At 33.9% G+C, this 17,407-nt stretch overlaps 1 protein-coding gene across 1 annotated transcript in view; it reads right to left on the reverse strand.

The window, feature by feature from the left end:
- Window positions 1-312: 312 nt before the first annotated feature.
- The window catches only part of LOC130449812 (uncharacterized), an 89,481-nt gene continuing 72,386 nt past the window's right edge, over window positions 313-17,407 (reverse strand). The window contains exons 3-8 of the mRNA XM_056787832.1: window positions 12,870-13,065; window positions 10,978-11,236; window positions 10,729-10,922; window positions 10,458-10,673; window positions 4,737-4,891; window positions 313-4,681 (exon numbers count right to left, since the gene is read on the reverse strand). Coding sequence (XP_056643810.1) covers window positions 3,326-4,681; window positions 4,737-4,891; window positions 10,458-10,673; window positions 10,729-10,922; window positions 10,978-11,236; window positions 12,870-13,065 — 2,376 coding nt within the window. The 3' untranslated portion in view covers window positions 313-3,325. The remainder of the gene's footprint in view (window positions 4,682-4,736; window positions 4,892-10,457; window positions 10,674-10,728; window positions 10,923-10,977; window positions 11,237-12,869; window positions 13,066-17,407) is intronic.

Raw genomic sequence — 17,407 nt, forward strand, 5'->3', positions numbered from 1 at the left:
GCGAATCCGAAATTCTGCATCACCATTTTGAGATACCCAACACCTCAAATACTTTTAAAAACAAATTCTCAAATTAAATGGATAAACTTTTATTTCTAATATCGTCATTTTAAGAATAAAATCTTCCAACTCAAAGTTTTACTTAATTGGTGAATCTGGCAACTGAAAACAATAATATCTAAGATTTATTGTTTTTTTTTAGTAAAAAATTAGTTTTTATATCAACAAACTCTAAGATTGGGGCGCCGATTCTAAATCTTCAAAATACAAGAGGAATTCTTCAAATGTTGTAAATAAAATTTCACATTCATATATAAGTATATTTTATTATTAAAGCTGTACAAAATTAGATTTTGTGTAAATAAAGTATTATTACATTTTTCTTATATATCATAATAAATATACAAAAAGTTACAAAAATCATACTATCAACTAACTGTTTTATACATAATAATTTTCAAAATGTGTATAATAATTTTTAGGCCACGTTTACATTGTTAGATTTTCATTTTGTCATATAGAGACACCCAAATAAAATTGACAGAATCTATTTCTCAATATATGACATTTTATTTGGGTATTTAGTCCAATTTGACATTTCGTTTAGTGAGTTTGACAGTCGTGTAAAAGTACGGACTTATTTTATTGTTATAAAATAAAAAACACAATTAAAGGTAATTTTAAAGTGATTTATAACATTCAATAGATTTTGTATAGTTCATTACTATACATTTACTATCGTATCCCATGTGTTTATTAGATTTTGTGAAAGTTATTCACGTTTTTCGTGACAAACAAAAGAAATCGTTTTCATATTTTGAGGTTATGTCAATCATTCTAAGCGGGCAAAACCGGTCAGTGGCCGGTATTACCCCGTATGGAATACTAAGACATAATATCATATTATCCAGGTAAATGGACAAAAGAGGTGTTAGAAAAAGCTCTTGAAGCTGCTAGTGATGGAAATTTTCTAAGATCGATAGCAAAGAAGTACCATTCTGTAATGTAATGTGTAGTAGTAATGCATAATACAGGAAGAATCGCTTTGTTGAGATTATGAATTTGGTTATCAATATTGTTAATAGCATCTTCACTATCGTAGCCAGGTGTTGAAACGTTTTGCTTTATGCTTGAATGAAATAATTATATTCCTAAATGAAAAAGACATTAAATAACTCCCTGAATTGAATAGCGACAAACGGTTGCAAACATTTTAGTTTATTGCAAAGAATTGGAAAGCTATCAGTGGATGAATTGGTTTGTTCTGAAGATATGCAAAGCGGTATTACAATTTCAATTTTGAAAGCAATATCGCTATAGAATCAGTGCAACTGTTCATTCATCAAATAAAGATGAATTTGATGACAGATTTAAGCAAAAAAACCACTCTAGTATTCATAGTAAATTATCTGAACACAAATAGTAACGAAATCTACATTGAGCCATTTGAAATTGAAACTGGATCTCTACAAATAAATTGATCGATTTAAAAAGTAAAACTTTGTGTGGTGGAAAATTTACAGAGTTGAAAAACTATTTACAAGAGTTGGAGGTCCAGAAATGTATGTACGTAAATTTAAATTATATACAACGTATGGAATAGTCTTCCAGATTGCTACAGTAAAACAAAGAAGTTGACATTTGGAGTACTGATTATCTATATTAGAAGTAGAGTAAGAAGCTTTCTAACAAATGAAAATTTACAGTCATTTTTGAAACTTAAAACAACAAGTTACGATCCAAACTTTCTAAAACCATGGAAAGCCAACGCTCCCATTGAATTTTTGCTAAAATGTATGTTAATGAAGTAACAATTAGAGTTCTGAGTTAATTTTTACATAATTATCTAATAATTCCATGGGGTTTTCACCCCTGTTTCTAGTACATTCCTGGCTACCTCAAAACATTGTGGATACACTCCTGTCTTTCAGATCTTCATTCTAAGCACAAAGTTTCTATATATTATTTGGATTAGTATATAATTTTGAAATATAGAGTGTCTAAAATAAAATAATAGTTTTTAAGGAATCAAAACTGTCAGTGATTTAATTTTTGTTACCTACGAAGCAATTTAACCACATAATATTTGCGTTAATGTAGTGTCCCATATAAAGATTTTAGTAGAGAATTTTCCATTCATGAAACCTCTCAGGTATTTCATATTGCAGATGAATTAAAAGTCCTTTTTACCACATATTTGCGTTACTGGAAACAATTTATAAACCAAGTAACCCTTTCTACACACAAATTAACAGTTGCTGATTATTTTATTCCAAGATAGATGTAAAATTGTTCCACCAGAAGATATTCAACATATTAGTAATAAAAGAATTTGGTCTGTAGTTCTTTAGGTCATTTTTGACTGTCTTTTAAGTACTGGTGCACCTGTACACCTTCACTTTAGACACCTAACCTTATAAATATATAAATTATTCGGAATTAGGCGGAGATTAGGCGTCCCAAGCAAAATTTCTAATTATTTCCATATTATATTATATATAGTGAGTCTCAACGTTACTTAGAAAACATTTGAGTCTCATAAAATTAGCATTAGAGAAGACAATGTGACTGAATCATTGACAGAACCCGAAACTGTAATGGGAATTCTTCAGTACATCTTAAGATGTGGTAAAAGGAGAAAGAGAAAGACATAAGGCTACAGATTAGCTGAAACTTTCATACTGGAAGAAGGAAATACTGCAACTGAGTACGTCTAATCCCAGGGCACATTGGAATCGATTGAAACACAAATAAGATCGTAGATTATTATGGAATGAAAGTTGGAATTATCATACACATCCTGAACAACGATCAAGCTACAATTCTGGAAGTCCTCATGAGCTATGGATAAATCAAAGAGATTACCTAGATAATTAAGAACGACGAGGCGATAAAAATAATAAAGATTGTCCCAAATAACTTTTAACTCGGTGTATTTAGCTTTTTATTCAGTTAACTTATATACTGTAGTTAATTTTACTCTTTTCATTATCAAAGTTGATTGTTATAAGGTAGTTAACGATGAAAATCCCTCTGGAGCCCTGGACATATGAGACTAGAGGGCAATAGCAAAACTTGGAGCTTATACTGTAGGAAAGAGATGATGAGACATATAGGTACAGAAATACAACAGTCACGCTCTAATTCTGGTAGCCCCCAGGAGCTAAAGGGACCGCAAATGGATTACCCTAATAGTTAAGAACGTACAGAGTGTCCTAAATAACTTTTATGTAGCTTCCTATTGAGCCAATTTCTGTATCGCAGTCGCTTTTCATCGAATTTTGATTAACCTTACCGTTAACTTTAATTAAAAAGTTAACAGAAGTTACACGAGACCGAAATCGGTATGTACCACGTCGCAATTATTTTGTTTTTCAAGATTCGCCGCCATATTAAGTTCGACTAGCGTATCCACGCTGTTTATACTGACACCTTTCAGTATTTTCTGCGCCGTTAGACTGGTAAAATTGAAACTTAGGTCACTCAAACTGGGAAATTGATGATTGCTGTTTTCCCTTGTTAAAGTTCTTTCTTTGATACAGATATTAGGTTCGGATCCGACGACGTTTTTGTCTAATATTTTTCCTTTATCTAAACAATTGGATCCCACTTCGTTTTTCTGATATTTAATCGAAGAAAACATCGGGATTCCTTCGTAACTTTTCGTAGGACTAGGCGGCGTGCTGGTGAAGGAATTCTTAGAAAATTCTCTAAAAGAATTAGCTATCGGAGAATCCGGGTTGGAATTAACGATATTATGAGAGACGTTCTTTATAACGTTGTGGTAATTTAGTCCGTCTTTACTAGGGAGTTGTAGGGATAATTTACGGTTATTATTCATTCCTTCGAATTTGGTTTCGGTGTTATTGAAACCTTGTTGGTTCGTATTTTTCGTAGGTTTAGGTTCCTTATCTTCTTTTTCTTTATTTATAATCACCACGTTAGGATTCTTCTCGACCTGTCCGTTTTCGAAAGTTATAACCGATCTGACCGGTGAATTCTGTACAAATATTTTAGTATTCGCCCCGGGGGTACCATTAAAAGAAGTACCGCTCGTTACTTGTAAAGTGAACGAGTTACTGTGAGGCATGGAAGATTTCTGGTGGTTCGTTTTTGGACTACTTTCTTTTTTATAGTTTCTAGCGTTTCTAGAAAGTGAATCTATTGAGCTTTTATTGATGACGGTTTTGTGGGATTCCAAACTGGATGGTCCGCTCGTTATTGAGCTACCGGTTTTGCTGCTCTTATGAGACTCTATACTGCTCGGTCCGCTGTTATCAATACTCGATAAATTTTTCACCGGGGAATCTGCGATTGAGCTAGAATTATCTTCTAAGCTTAAATTCGCGGTGGAATCTAATGAAGGTGAACACAGTCTTTCATTAATAACGGTTTCGGTGAGTTCTTGTTGTTTATTTTCTTGGTTAGTTGACGGTTTATTTTTACTCGCTTTTCTCGAACTTTCCCGGCTTCTATAAGCGTGTTTTCTCGGTAAAGTACTACTAGAATAAGACGAATTTATGTATCGAGATATGGGGGAGTTTTCTCTCGATCCAGTTAAAGGAGTGGCGAATGTTAAATCAGTGGAAAGTTGTCTTCGGTGGTTTCGTGGTAAAGATGCCGATCTAGAGGAACTAATTTCGCATGTTTCTATATATGCCGCAATGTTAATACCATTTTCCTAAAATAAAAAAAATATCTAATGTAAAATATAACAATTTTAGACAATAATGTACCTTATCTGGTGTGGCTGTTTGAGTACCAACGTTATGTAAATGAACAGCTTTTGAATTGAACCATTCTGTTGGTGGAAATTGAGCTCCAAACGTTCCGATATGGCACTGAGAACGTTTCGATCTTCTAAACAGCCTTGATAGTAGTGATACTTTTTCTAAAAATAGAAATAAATCAAAATTAGACATTTATATGAAGTATATTTATACAAAACACAGTAGAGATATATGTATATTGATAGAAATAGGTTGATCAAATGAAGATAAGAATCATAATAGTGGGTACAGCATCAAATTCTTGCAGAGAGCCATGAAAGACTAGAAGATGGAATCAGTTTTGAGATATGGCAACACTGATGTGAATATGTCAAATGTGACGTTGCCAACATAAAGTTTGACATTTTTAATGGTAAACATACTTAGAACGAGTTGTCAAACGACTTTTATTTGAGTTGTTTACAGAAACTTTCTATGACTTTCGGCGTAAATTAAACCGATAGCAGTATGCCGATCAACTAGCTGGTTACCATCTCGAGCTACTAGGCCAAGTATATATAAGCGAGATCTGCATGGTGAAAGATCAGCAAATTTAAAGTAAAAAATGTTATATAAACTTTTTTCGCCAGATCGATAGTTATTGAGTTATTCGTAATTGAAAAGTACGATTTTTCGTCAAAAAACCGCATTTTTCAATAGTTTTTTACGTATAACTCTGTAATGGGACATTTTATCGAAAAAAGTGTAATGAACAAAAATGAAGCTTATAAAACAACAAAGAAATTAAGCTATGTTTTAAGATCTTAATGTTCTACCTAAAGCAAATTATAGATCAGGGGTGTCCAACTTGCAAGGCACCAAGTGCCAAAACTAAAACCTTTGATATGGTTGCTGGCCATATAATAATTTTGTTAAAGTAATAACAAAATAATGTGAGGTATAAAAATAATTAAAACAAAAAAAGAGTATTATTTCCTTTGTTGCTGATCGAGTATGTTTTTGTAAATGAATGGAAAATTTATACATATATTTTTTTGAGAGCTAAGAGAAACATTGCAATAGTAATAAGAAGTTATATCTAATGTGAAGACTGTGGTCGATCGGCTTCATCCACCAATGAGGAAATGTCCACCTCCAGTTCAGTTGTAGACAGTCTCATGAGATGACGTAAGGAAGAATCGGTGAGATTGCTTCTGTTGTGGTTTTTAATGTACTTCATGGAGGAAAAGGCACTTTCACATGCATATGTGCTTCCGAACATTGATGTAACCTTCAGTCCAAAATCTCGCAGATTTGGAAACTTCTCTTTAGACAGTAATTTGAAAAATTCAGGTCCCTTTTCTTGTTTGGTGATTAGGAAGATGTCAGCTTGAAGGTCACATAATTCAATTTGTAAGTCGGGTGGTGGTGTAAACTGCTTTTGAGATTTTCGATTTCTTCAAATCTTGTATTGAATTCATCAATAACTTGTTGAATTTTTTGAACTGCAGCATGAAAACTCAATATTTTCCTCACTGTTGAATTCTTCTGCTAGTTGCATACAGCTAGGGAAGTATGTCAGGTTGTTCTTTTCCAAAGCATGTTTAAACACGCTCAGCTTATTCCGAAATCCGTTTATTTTTCCGATTAAATCTGAAACCGTCTGGTTTCTTTCTTGAAGACACAAATATAAACTGTTAAGATGATTAGTCAGATCTGTTAAAAAAGCTAACTGTCTTAAGAATTCTGGATCCTTAAGCTTTCCAGTTCAGTTGTATCCGATGAAACGTATTCATTGAAGAATGCAGGGATTTCCTTCCTTATGGCAAAAACCGTTCCATGCACTTTCCTGCACTCAGCCACCTTACATTGTTGTACATTAGCAAGTCTCCATACTCAGCCTCTGTTTCCACTAAAAACTGCCTAAGTTGCCTGTGTAGAAGGGATCGATTTCCACCTCTAATCTTATTTATAATCTTACTCGCGGTTTGAAAAACTTGATTTTGCTTGACTGATTTTCCACATAAAGCTCCCTGATGTATAATACAATGAATTGCAGGACAAGTAACACCATTCTCTCGAAGCAGACCCCCTAATCCAGTTTTTTTACCTGTCATTGATGGGGCCCAGTCTGTTGCTATTTCTGAACATTTATTGAAACCTCCAATTCTATCAACTGCTTTCTTCATAGCCTCATAGATGTCTTTTCCTTTAGTCGTTCCATAAAGAGGGCAGATATCAAATAACTCCTCTTCACTGGTAAAATCGTGAAAAGTAATACGCACAAATATTAGGAGCTGACTAACATCTGATTGATCAGTGCTTTCATCCAGACAAAGTGAGAAATATGAACTTTTTTAACTAAGCTAAGCATAGACTTTTCTACTTGCTCACCCATAGCAACTATCTTTCTTTGTATGGTTTAATGTGGAAGTGGCACTGATTGAAATTTCTCCGCCATTTTAGAATCTTCAAAGCCTTTGGCCATTTCAACGGCACACTTTTTAATTAAATAGCTATCAGTGAAAGGTTTTTTTGCCTTTGCTAGCTCAAGCGACACGCATTTTCATGTTGTAAGGTATGTAAGGATGTAGAAAATATAATCCTCTCCGTAAAAAATTTCGCGGGCCACAACGAATGGCATCGCGGGCCGGATGTGACCCGCGGGCCGGATGCGACCCGCGGGCCGGATGCGACCCGCGGGCCGCCAGTTGGACAACGCTGTTATAGATACTTAAATAGCTTTTAGGTAATTGAGTATTTAACCTCAAATAACGGGAAAATAGTACATTTTCCAACAAAAAGTCATAGAACACTTTTTAAAAAGCTTGAAAATACCTTCCAAATGATCACTGAAAAAAGTCGTTTCTACTGAAATTTCAGTGAGATACGATGTAAAATATTTATAGGTAAAAAAATTTCACTAAAACTAATGCCATTTCATTGAAAATCAAAAGAAGACTTATTTTGGATGTTATTTACGACATCTCAACGTTTGGCTGATTGAAAATGCATAATTTTGAAAAAAATGAGCATTAAATAATACTTTTTGCTCATTTCTGCTCATTTTTTCTCCATAACTATAAGAGATACAAAAACAAATAAACAGTCAAGCTAAAGCATTTTTTATGACGATTATTTTGTTTTTTATTTCTATTTTTTTTTGTAGCATAAAAATTGACGGAGTTATAACCAAATTAATCTACTACTCTACAGTGCGAGGATTGCTTATCCACAGCCCTTTGGCCCTTTATTAATAAAATTTGGAGAGACTCAAGCCCTTTTAACATACATAGGATTGTAGCCTTGAAAATTACCTTTAAAATGGTTTTTTGTAGGATGTGATAGCTTCAAAACTAATGGAGTTCAAAGTCAAAACTTTAACAGTCATTAAATTTTTTTTTAATTTTTTTATCAAAGGGGTGGTTCTTAAGGGTTGACAGGGTATATACAATTAAAATTACTTCAAGTAGAGACAAGAAACTTTAATACCAAAAAGAATTCAAAATCTAAAAGTTAGTAGTCGTTAGATTTATTTTTATTTCATTCTCTGCAAATTTGGGTTATTTTTTAAGGGTTGTATAATAAAAATTAATAACCAATTAAATTTTATTGAAATGCTATGAATTTTTAGCAGTCAAAAATGAAATTGCAATGTTTTAAATCATCAAAAGATTTTTTCTTATATTATTTTCATCAGAAGGGTAGTTTTTAAAGGTTTTTAAGGGATTATAGTTTAAAAAAATAAAAATTTTCTATTATACAATATGCTAAGATATTTATGCCGCATAAACGAAAAACATTTCAATTGAAAAAAAAAAGTAGGAAAAACTATAATATTCGTATTTTTCGATAAGGGGTGGTTTTCACTCTTTAAAAACAATTTGCACACCTTGCGACCATGTAGATCTTGATATGGGGGGTAATATGAGCTTAATTCTAAATTTTCAGAAAAATCGGAGTTGCATTAAAGAATTCGGAGGTTTCACAACATTTTGAGCTTGAATGCCTGCACTATACCTGGTTTTTCGAGTTTCATCGTGGTCGCACTTCACTACAGGATGAATTTTGTGTAGCATGTAGTGTGTAGTTAAGATCAAAGAAGTAACAAACCATAGATCTGTACAGAGTAGTTAAGCATTACCAGTGATGGGTTACAATCGCCAATGAATAATGATAAAACTGATCAACATATAAATTAGAAGACTAACATGTGTTTCTTAACAGATACTTTCCTCTGAAACACAAGGTTTTTTCATTACCATCCAAAATTAAGTTATTAAAAGTAATAATACAGTACAGTACAACAGTAATATACGATGAATGTCGCTTTACAATCAATAACAATCCAAAATATAACCAAAACATGGGTGACTCTCAAAACAGACCACACTGTTAATTTTTAAGTATTATTCATCAAAATATACAGCTCTCATACTACGAATATTTCTACCATATTTTACTAGAAACGTTTTATATTATGTCTACGCCATAATAACTGCTAGAACAAATCCATAGATAATATGTAGCGACATCTATTGAAATTTGACATCGTATCACATCTAATGACGTATCAAGGTGTAACAAAATTATGGGAATAACGTGTTGCTTGAAAACATTCCGTTGACATATCCAGTATAATATGAATTAATTGAAGAATGTCCTTCAATATAAATATTGGTTGAAAATTTTCAACAGAAGTGTTGTGTGATGAATGAGTTATAATGTTTTAATAAATTCATTAACGATTAAATTTTCAAATATTGTCATTAGACGTAATTTAAAGTTATCTACCATATAACATGAAAACAAAATCCCATCCTTCATTTTATTATTCACCTACATGTGTCTCAGCTTGTAACGTAGACAAACAATAAACATAGAGCAAACTAAAGAGGTAACTCCGCACAGACAGATCTTGACAGACAAGTGTACCAATTTAGAAAAACTAAAATATGAAAATTTCAGTCCGGAACATAAAAATTGTCCACAATAATTTGATTCAATTTCTCGTGCTCCTAAATTCTCATGATTCCATGGAAAACACCGTGGTAACCACACTTCCACACGAAGTGTGGATTTTAAATAACGAGACTCCTGATATAAAACAGTTTATTTTCATATTATATATATTTAGGTATCACCTTCAATATATACCCATCTTCTATACCTAAATCAATCCATACGAATCTTCACACCACAGGATATATTTGTCTGCCAGTTTCTCCAGGAAGTTTCACAATTTCAGCAGACTCAAATCTTGTTCCTTTTAATTCAAATTTGATCAATACATGTTATTACTTTTCCTAGTAAGTTAGAGTCTTTCTTAATCGGATCTGAAGTATCAACACAAATATTTTTGCGAAGTTCTTTGTCAATTCCTGTAGGTTCAGAGATCCCCCAATACACAGTAAGATCGATCAAAATTACCGTAATTTTACGAAATCTATGTCAACGGCTATACTGCTTTGTCTATAGACACGGTAGTTATCGTATTCGAAAGAGTAAGCTTCAGGTTAAATGGCTGACAACTAATTTGGAATTTCTGGAACCGTTGGCGATATTTATACTGAATACACTGTTCACACCAACACTCACAATCACACTAATTGACGCGCGTTTCGATAAACAAGTTATCTTCTTCAGAAACTGAGTGCTGGTGTAGTGGTGGTATAAACAATGTGTTCAGTATAACCAGTTGACAGTTGTTAACCTTTGGCGCACACGTAGTTTTTCTCGCTAACTTACTTGGAGTGGGCGTAGATTCCCCACTATGGGGATACTCGGTACTACTGCTTGTATCCACATAATGTTTAGCGATTGTTCTAGTAGAAGCTGATCTTCGAAGTCTTCTATTGGAATTCCAAAGTCTGAACGATCCTCTTCTGTCTGGACTTCTGGGAGAAGGAAACGAAGAGGAACGTCGTTTGGTACGAGCGTACAGTATTTTATCGCTGGCATTACCTATAATTTAAAAGAATTGGATGATTTAATTCGATGAAAATTATAATTATCATACCTCCGCATATAACGTCGGCTAAATTGGTTTGTATACATTGATGTGTAACGTTGCCATCTCTAATAGTAGCTATATCACCGTGAACCATAACCACTGCTTCTTCAGTCGACATGAGCATCGTTTTATTAGCTGAGGAATCGACACCAATATCATCTTTCTTTCTTCCTCTTGATTGGCTCCTCGAACGTCTTCGCCTAAAAATTTATACAATTTAATAAAATGAATGATGATAATACGAGATAAACTCACTCTGGTGTAACTATATAATAACCGCTTGATGTATTATAGAGTTTCTTTTCTTTCGTTAATTGTACCAAGGTGTCGTAAAGAGCTTGTTCACTTGGAGGTGATACATGTGGAAAAGCCATTATTAGAGATTCTCTTATTGTTTCGAGACCGGCCGGTCTTCCTTGACTCGATAACCTCAAAACAACCGAACAAACTGCTTCCGGAAGAGGTGTCCATTGGGTTTGTGGTACTGGAGTTATCGTTGATTCTTCTATGTCTTCTACAAAAACAAAACAATCTTTAAATGTACAAATATTTGAACAACAGTTGAACTGGATAGTTGAAAGTAGTGGACAACATGTTAAAAATGCTTGTGACCACATTAGAATGGATTGAAATGAAGAAGTCATTAATACCATAAAAATTTGGAGATGTGGAATATTGTAAAATAACGAAAAAAAAAAACAGTTAAAAACCAACCATGTTAGTTATTTATGATAGATTTGATAATACAATTACAACTTATCAAATAAAGGGTACGTAGACTCCTCCATCCTGTAGTTTGCGATCTAGTCCCCTTCTGCTTTTATTATTTCCGAGCACAATTTTCATATTCCCGACAAATAATCGTCGTCTATTTGTCTTCTTCTTCCTGTCCAGTTCTCTCAAATACTGGAATGGTTAAGATCGTTGTTTTGCTGAAAGGTAAATTTTTTACCGATAAGGCGCTGACCAGAACGTACTACATTTTCCTTTGATATCTTTTTAATAGCGTTCCTTCTTCAAAAATCCTTCAATTTTCAACATATTTTCAGTCAACTTTGCTTCAAAACATCTCCAAACTATCACCGAGCTTCCACCGTGTTATACAGTTTGCATGGTCCCGTTCTTCCTTTGACCTGCACACAAATCTTTTGCTCTTAGACCCAAAAACCTCAAACCATGTACTCAGTACTCCATGAAACATTCTCTTACTCTTCATGCGTCCAATTTTTATGTTTTTCAGTTCACTGCATTCTCCTAATGTTATTTTGATATCTTGAAAGAGATTTCTTCACTGTCACAGTCCAAATTCTCGCAATATTTTAATTGTAGAAGTACTTAAGGCAGATCCTCGGATTCATTGATCTCAGCTGCTATCTCTGGGCCTGTGAGATGTCGATGGATGGTGGATGCATATTTTTCCACGTTGTAATCCACGTTATTTTTAATTCGACGGCAATTGTATAGTTACTTTTGTTTAGACTTTGAAGACTTGCGATTAATGCACGAATTTCAATCAGTAGTTACTTGGTTTTACCCATTTTAAAACTTACAAGTCTGAATTTGCGAGAACGAAAACAATCCGTAGACGAATTTCACAAAAGGATGTCTTGGTCCAAAAAGTTCACGTATCAGCGTCTAACTGGGACTAAACTACAATTATAAACACCGAAGAAAAAATTCTATTATTTTCATGACATGATACAGATCCTTACTAAAAAAGAGGAATCCTGTGGAATTTTTTTGATTTGTTTTGACTCAAAGTATCTATTGGGCCTGTTCTTAAATTTACTTGAAATTTTTTTCCAATCTCTCGATTGATATGTGTACTACATGTTAGTTTTTGACGTAAGCTCTTCAATTTTTTGTTGCGTCTTCACAAGATCATTTTTTCTCAGACATACACTTAAATGCTTTAGTTCTTTTGAGCATTTGAATCTTCAATTGATTATCTAAGAGGTTACGAACTTTGAAGTTCTATTTCTGGAAACTCCTCAATGAAACTTTTTTTTAATTTCAACTGAGATCGATATGGTATCGAAATCTCTATGTGGTTTTCTTTAATATTGGGTTGAAACATTTCTAGTTAAAGTTGAAAGATATTTTGCTGTTTTGATTCGTTTTTCTCGTAGTGTTGATAAAAAACTTACCTAAAGCTACTATTTGGTATCCTGGAGGTGGTTGCAGAACCCTTCTAGACCAAGCGTTTCTCAAAATTTCCAAGGCACAAGGTTCTGCTGCAACCAGCAGCGCACCAGGATTCACGTAACCATTATAAACTAAATTTTTAGTAGCTCCGTTTAGGCCGTTATTCCACCAACAGATTGAATTAGCAGAAAGCAATCCCTGCAAAAAATAGAAAATAAAATAAGAAAGAAAGTATCTGAAATTGTTTTTATAGAACTAATTATCTGTTTTTGAACATTTTCCATGGTATTTTATGTGATAAATCTTGATTATTGAAAATACTGATTCTCAGTCTTTCAGCCTTCAAATTTTCTTGATACTACCTCTTATAAACAGTCTTTTATTAGTTTCACCTTTATGTTTGTCACTGACTTTAAAACGGCTACCGAGATATAAGATTAAAGGCAAATAAGATATAAAAAAAGAAGATGCTAGACGTCACTTGTCTCTTGTCAGTGATGGAGGGAAGGATTAGGAAATACAACGAATTATCAAAATAAGCTGATGGTTATTTAAAAATGACCTCCGTGGGGTAAACAAATGCTTTTATCGTAAGCTTCTGCGTGCAGATTTATGTGCTTTTTAAAGTTTTTCATTGGTTTTTAGACCTCATTATTTTCAGTTTACTACGAAAGCCCTTATTAAAGAGTTACTACTTGAAGAACTATGAAATTTCCTCTTTAAAACATGTTTTTTCGTCTATGTAGTGTTGTGCTTAGTATACGAGTATGGTCCAACAAAGGCCCAACACAGAAACCACGAAAATATATTTATTTTCAACGTAATCTTTCAGCTCCATACACTTTTTCCAGCGATGTTTCTGCTAACATCACATCTTCATTGCTAGAAAAAAAATCTTTGACCACTCAACCATTTTTTCAAATCTAGGAACAGAAAATAATACGAAAGGACTAAATCTAGCGCATAGGCATGAAAAAAACCGACACCATGACCTTGCCTGCAGGTGGAGCCTTCTTTGGAGCCGATTCTCCCTTTTCAATCCACCACTTTGATTGCTTTTTTTTTGGTTGGGAAGTGATGGATCTACGTTTCATCTATAGTTATGAAACGGCGAAAAAATTCCGTTTTATTTCGGAGAAACATTGCCAAACATTCGATGGAAACATCTTCACGACGCTGTTTTTGTTGTAAGCAAACGCAGCACCCAACTTGTACACAACTTTCTCATGTCCAAATTTTTAGATAAAATGCGATGTACCGTACTTTTTAAAAAGCGGTTAATAAATTCTGAAAAACGAATTTCAACACACTATTTTGAGTTTTCTGGATGATCAGATTCAAAGAAACCGCAGCTGCTTGTTTAAACTAATGCCTGGTATAACTCTATTTCGATTGTATCGAATACATGTAGTATAAAACATCTGTAACTTCAAAAATCCAGAATGTACCAGAACGTATATTTATCGGGAATTCTTTCTTTGGAGAAGTGCAAGCCTATGAAATCATCTACCAAATAACGGCTATTCCCGAATATACATAAGTTCACGATCAATATCCACAAGCTTACGCGGCATGCATTACTCAAACTACTCGAGTGTAATGGGGTTTATCCTTTTTTTTTATTTGAGGTTAACGCGCCTCGACAGCTATGTCATTGATACACAAAAACAATAATATGATACATTATTTTTAAATAAAGAACTGTTACTAAATCTAATACAAAAATACTACGAACAAAGAAAAGATGTTTTCGTTGTTTTATAGATTACCAAAAAGCTTTTAACTCCATTCGGCATGACTTACTATTTGACATCATAAAGGATGTTGATATTGATAGTATAGACATCAGGATCATACAAAAGCTGTTGCACATCAAACAGCGGAACTACGGAACACCTTCAGATACTTAGGGGACTTAGGACTTAGGGGACTTTTCAGCTGGCATTAAAAGACCACCAAAAAGGCATTAAAGTAAATGGAACTCTCATAAATATGCCGACGATACTGCGATATAAGCCGACAACGAAGAAGACCAAAAGAGCTAGTCGATTCTATCAAAGAATATGGTACCAAATACGGACACACAATCCTTAGATTGATGGTCATATTCGGCCAATCCTTTTGTATGGTATAGAGACGTGATCCCAGAAAGTGAGATCCTTAAACAGAGAAGAAGCAATGGAAATGTGTATGTTGTGCAGACTTCTACGGATCCCATGGACCGTATATTATTTAGTACAAATCCTGCGAGGACCGTTATATTCAACTCATACTGACGGGAAAGATCGACGGAAGGAGAGGAGAAGTAACTACATTCCTGGCTACCGAATATAAGATGTGGCAACAATTTACAAGTTACACGTCGAAAATGTATGGTACTTGAAGAAGGCAAAATCTATTACAATACGTAAATTATTTATATTTTCTCATAAATCTCGGTGACTTTAAGAAACTCTGGCCAGTTAAATGTAGGTTTTCATATAAAACTGCTGGTATGCGGTATAGTTTTCTCTGCAGTCGGTGAGGATGTGTCAAACAGACACAGCAACGTGACAACTTTGGCAGACAGGACGAGTGGTTGATGCGGAGTCTTCTTATTGGCACAGCTTCTCTCCTAATCAAAAAGTTTAGGGAAAAGTGAGAAGTATATGGGGTTATCCTTCTGTGCTTGCTTTTTACATAAAAAAAATCACAGATCTAAGCGAATTGCGTATTAATAATTCATTGAAAACTTCACTTAAGTTGCGTTTCCCTTGATATCACTTCTACATTAAAGAAAATGTCCTGATGGAACCTCTCGCTTTGTTTATCATTAAAATTTTCCAGAAAGCAATCTAGATAAGAGTACAGAATATGTATTTGCAAGAATATAGCTTTATATTACATTATAATTTCATTTTTTTAAGTCTGTAATTTTTTCATTTAGGGTTTTCGTGTTTTACCATTCTTCTGGGAAGTTCTTTTTGTACTATAAACTAACTAGCTAACTAACCAATTTTTTTGAAAACTCTGCAGCAACGCAAGTAGGCGAGGAAAGCAAAAAAAAACATGTTTTATTAATGGTACCTGCGTGTGGGTTTTACGAGGGTCTTTCAACACCTGTTACGTATAATGACAAAAAATATTTGAGATTTCACTTTTATAATTCCAGAAATAATTATTTCATACACGATATCAAACGTGTATCTGTGCAATAAAAATGTTATTATCAACTTTAATACAATGTCTCGTTACGTTCTTACAATATAATTGTTTATACGGGGTGTTTGAGAAAAGTTAAAGATTTTAGATCTACATACATACAACGCACAGTTGTTAGACAAAATATGAAAATGAACAAACTTGGAATATGAACAGCTTATTACATTAATTTGTTATTTGAAATATGTTCAGATGTGTTGATTGCTTCATCTCGAATTTGTAAATCTGGTACGGCGCGCTTACGTAATTCTCCCACTAGCTTACTCTCATACAGAGGATTCAAAAAGAAATTTGTGATTCCTGGTGAATCTAATAAGGATAATGAGATATTTTCGTCGATTTATTGTATTGTCGTCAAATTTTGAAATTAAATCTGATCGCGTAGATCGAAATCGATACCAAAAAGTTGTGATTATCGGCCAAACGGCTCATTTTATCAAATTCCAGCGAGATTAAATTATCCTAAAGGTGTAGCAATCTATCATTTCGAATTTCATGATTCGAAATGATGACCTCACCGTTCCTAAGAAAACAACTACTTTCCTGGCTGATACCACGAAGAATATTGAATTACATCTTCTCCGAAGAACGTAATGTCATCGACAATCCGCCAATATTGACATTCCTAACTGCATCCCTACATGAATCAAGTACCAGCGCTCGCTGACTATCTTCGAATGAGAAACTCCGGACGTGAGGTCGTTACGCTACTCCAAAGAGACGCAATAACGTCGAAACTAGTCTCTTTGTAATCGCGAGTCATTAGCCATGTCAATTTTGGCGGATTGTCGATGATAACACGTTATTCGGAAGAGATGTAAATCGATATTCTTCGTGGTGTTAGCCAGGAAAGTAGTTGTTTGCTCCTTTGAGGAAGGGCAAGCCATCATTTCGAATCAAGAAATTAGAAATGATTGATGCAAATAGTTATTATGCCAATTAATGAAAACGTCTCATATATCACTTGATAATTTAATTCACATGTCTACTTGACTTCGCAGTTGGAAATGAAGATTTCGCTGGGTAGAGTCTACTAAGGAATGTTTAGCTACATGAATCAAGTAGCAGCGCTGGCTGGCTGTGGCTTTAGTTTGGATGAGAAACTCCGAACTAGAGGTCGTTACGCCATTCTGAAGAGACGCAACAACGTCGAAACTAGTCAGTGGTTACGACTCTCGTCTTGTAATGTATCATATTATATTAAAAATAAAATTTAATTCAATATTTTTCTTGGTGTTAGCCAGAAAAGTAGTTATTTGCTCCTTTGAGAAACGGAAAAACTTTTTAAATCATGAAATATATGAAATAACCACTACGAGTAGTCCGTTCATGGTTTCAA

This window comes from Diorhabda sublineata, chromosome 10 (genome assembly GCF_026230105.1).
Source record: "Diorhabda sublineata isolate icDioSubl1.1 chromosome 10, icDioSubl1.1, whole genome shotgun sequence".
NCBI lineage: Eukaryota > Metazoa > Arthropoda > Insecta > Coleoptera > Chrysomelidae > Diorhabda > Diorhabda sublineata.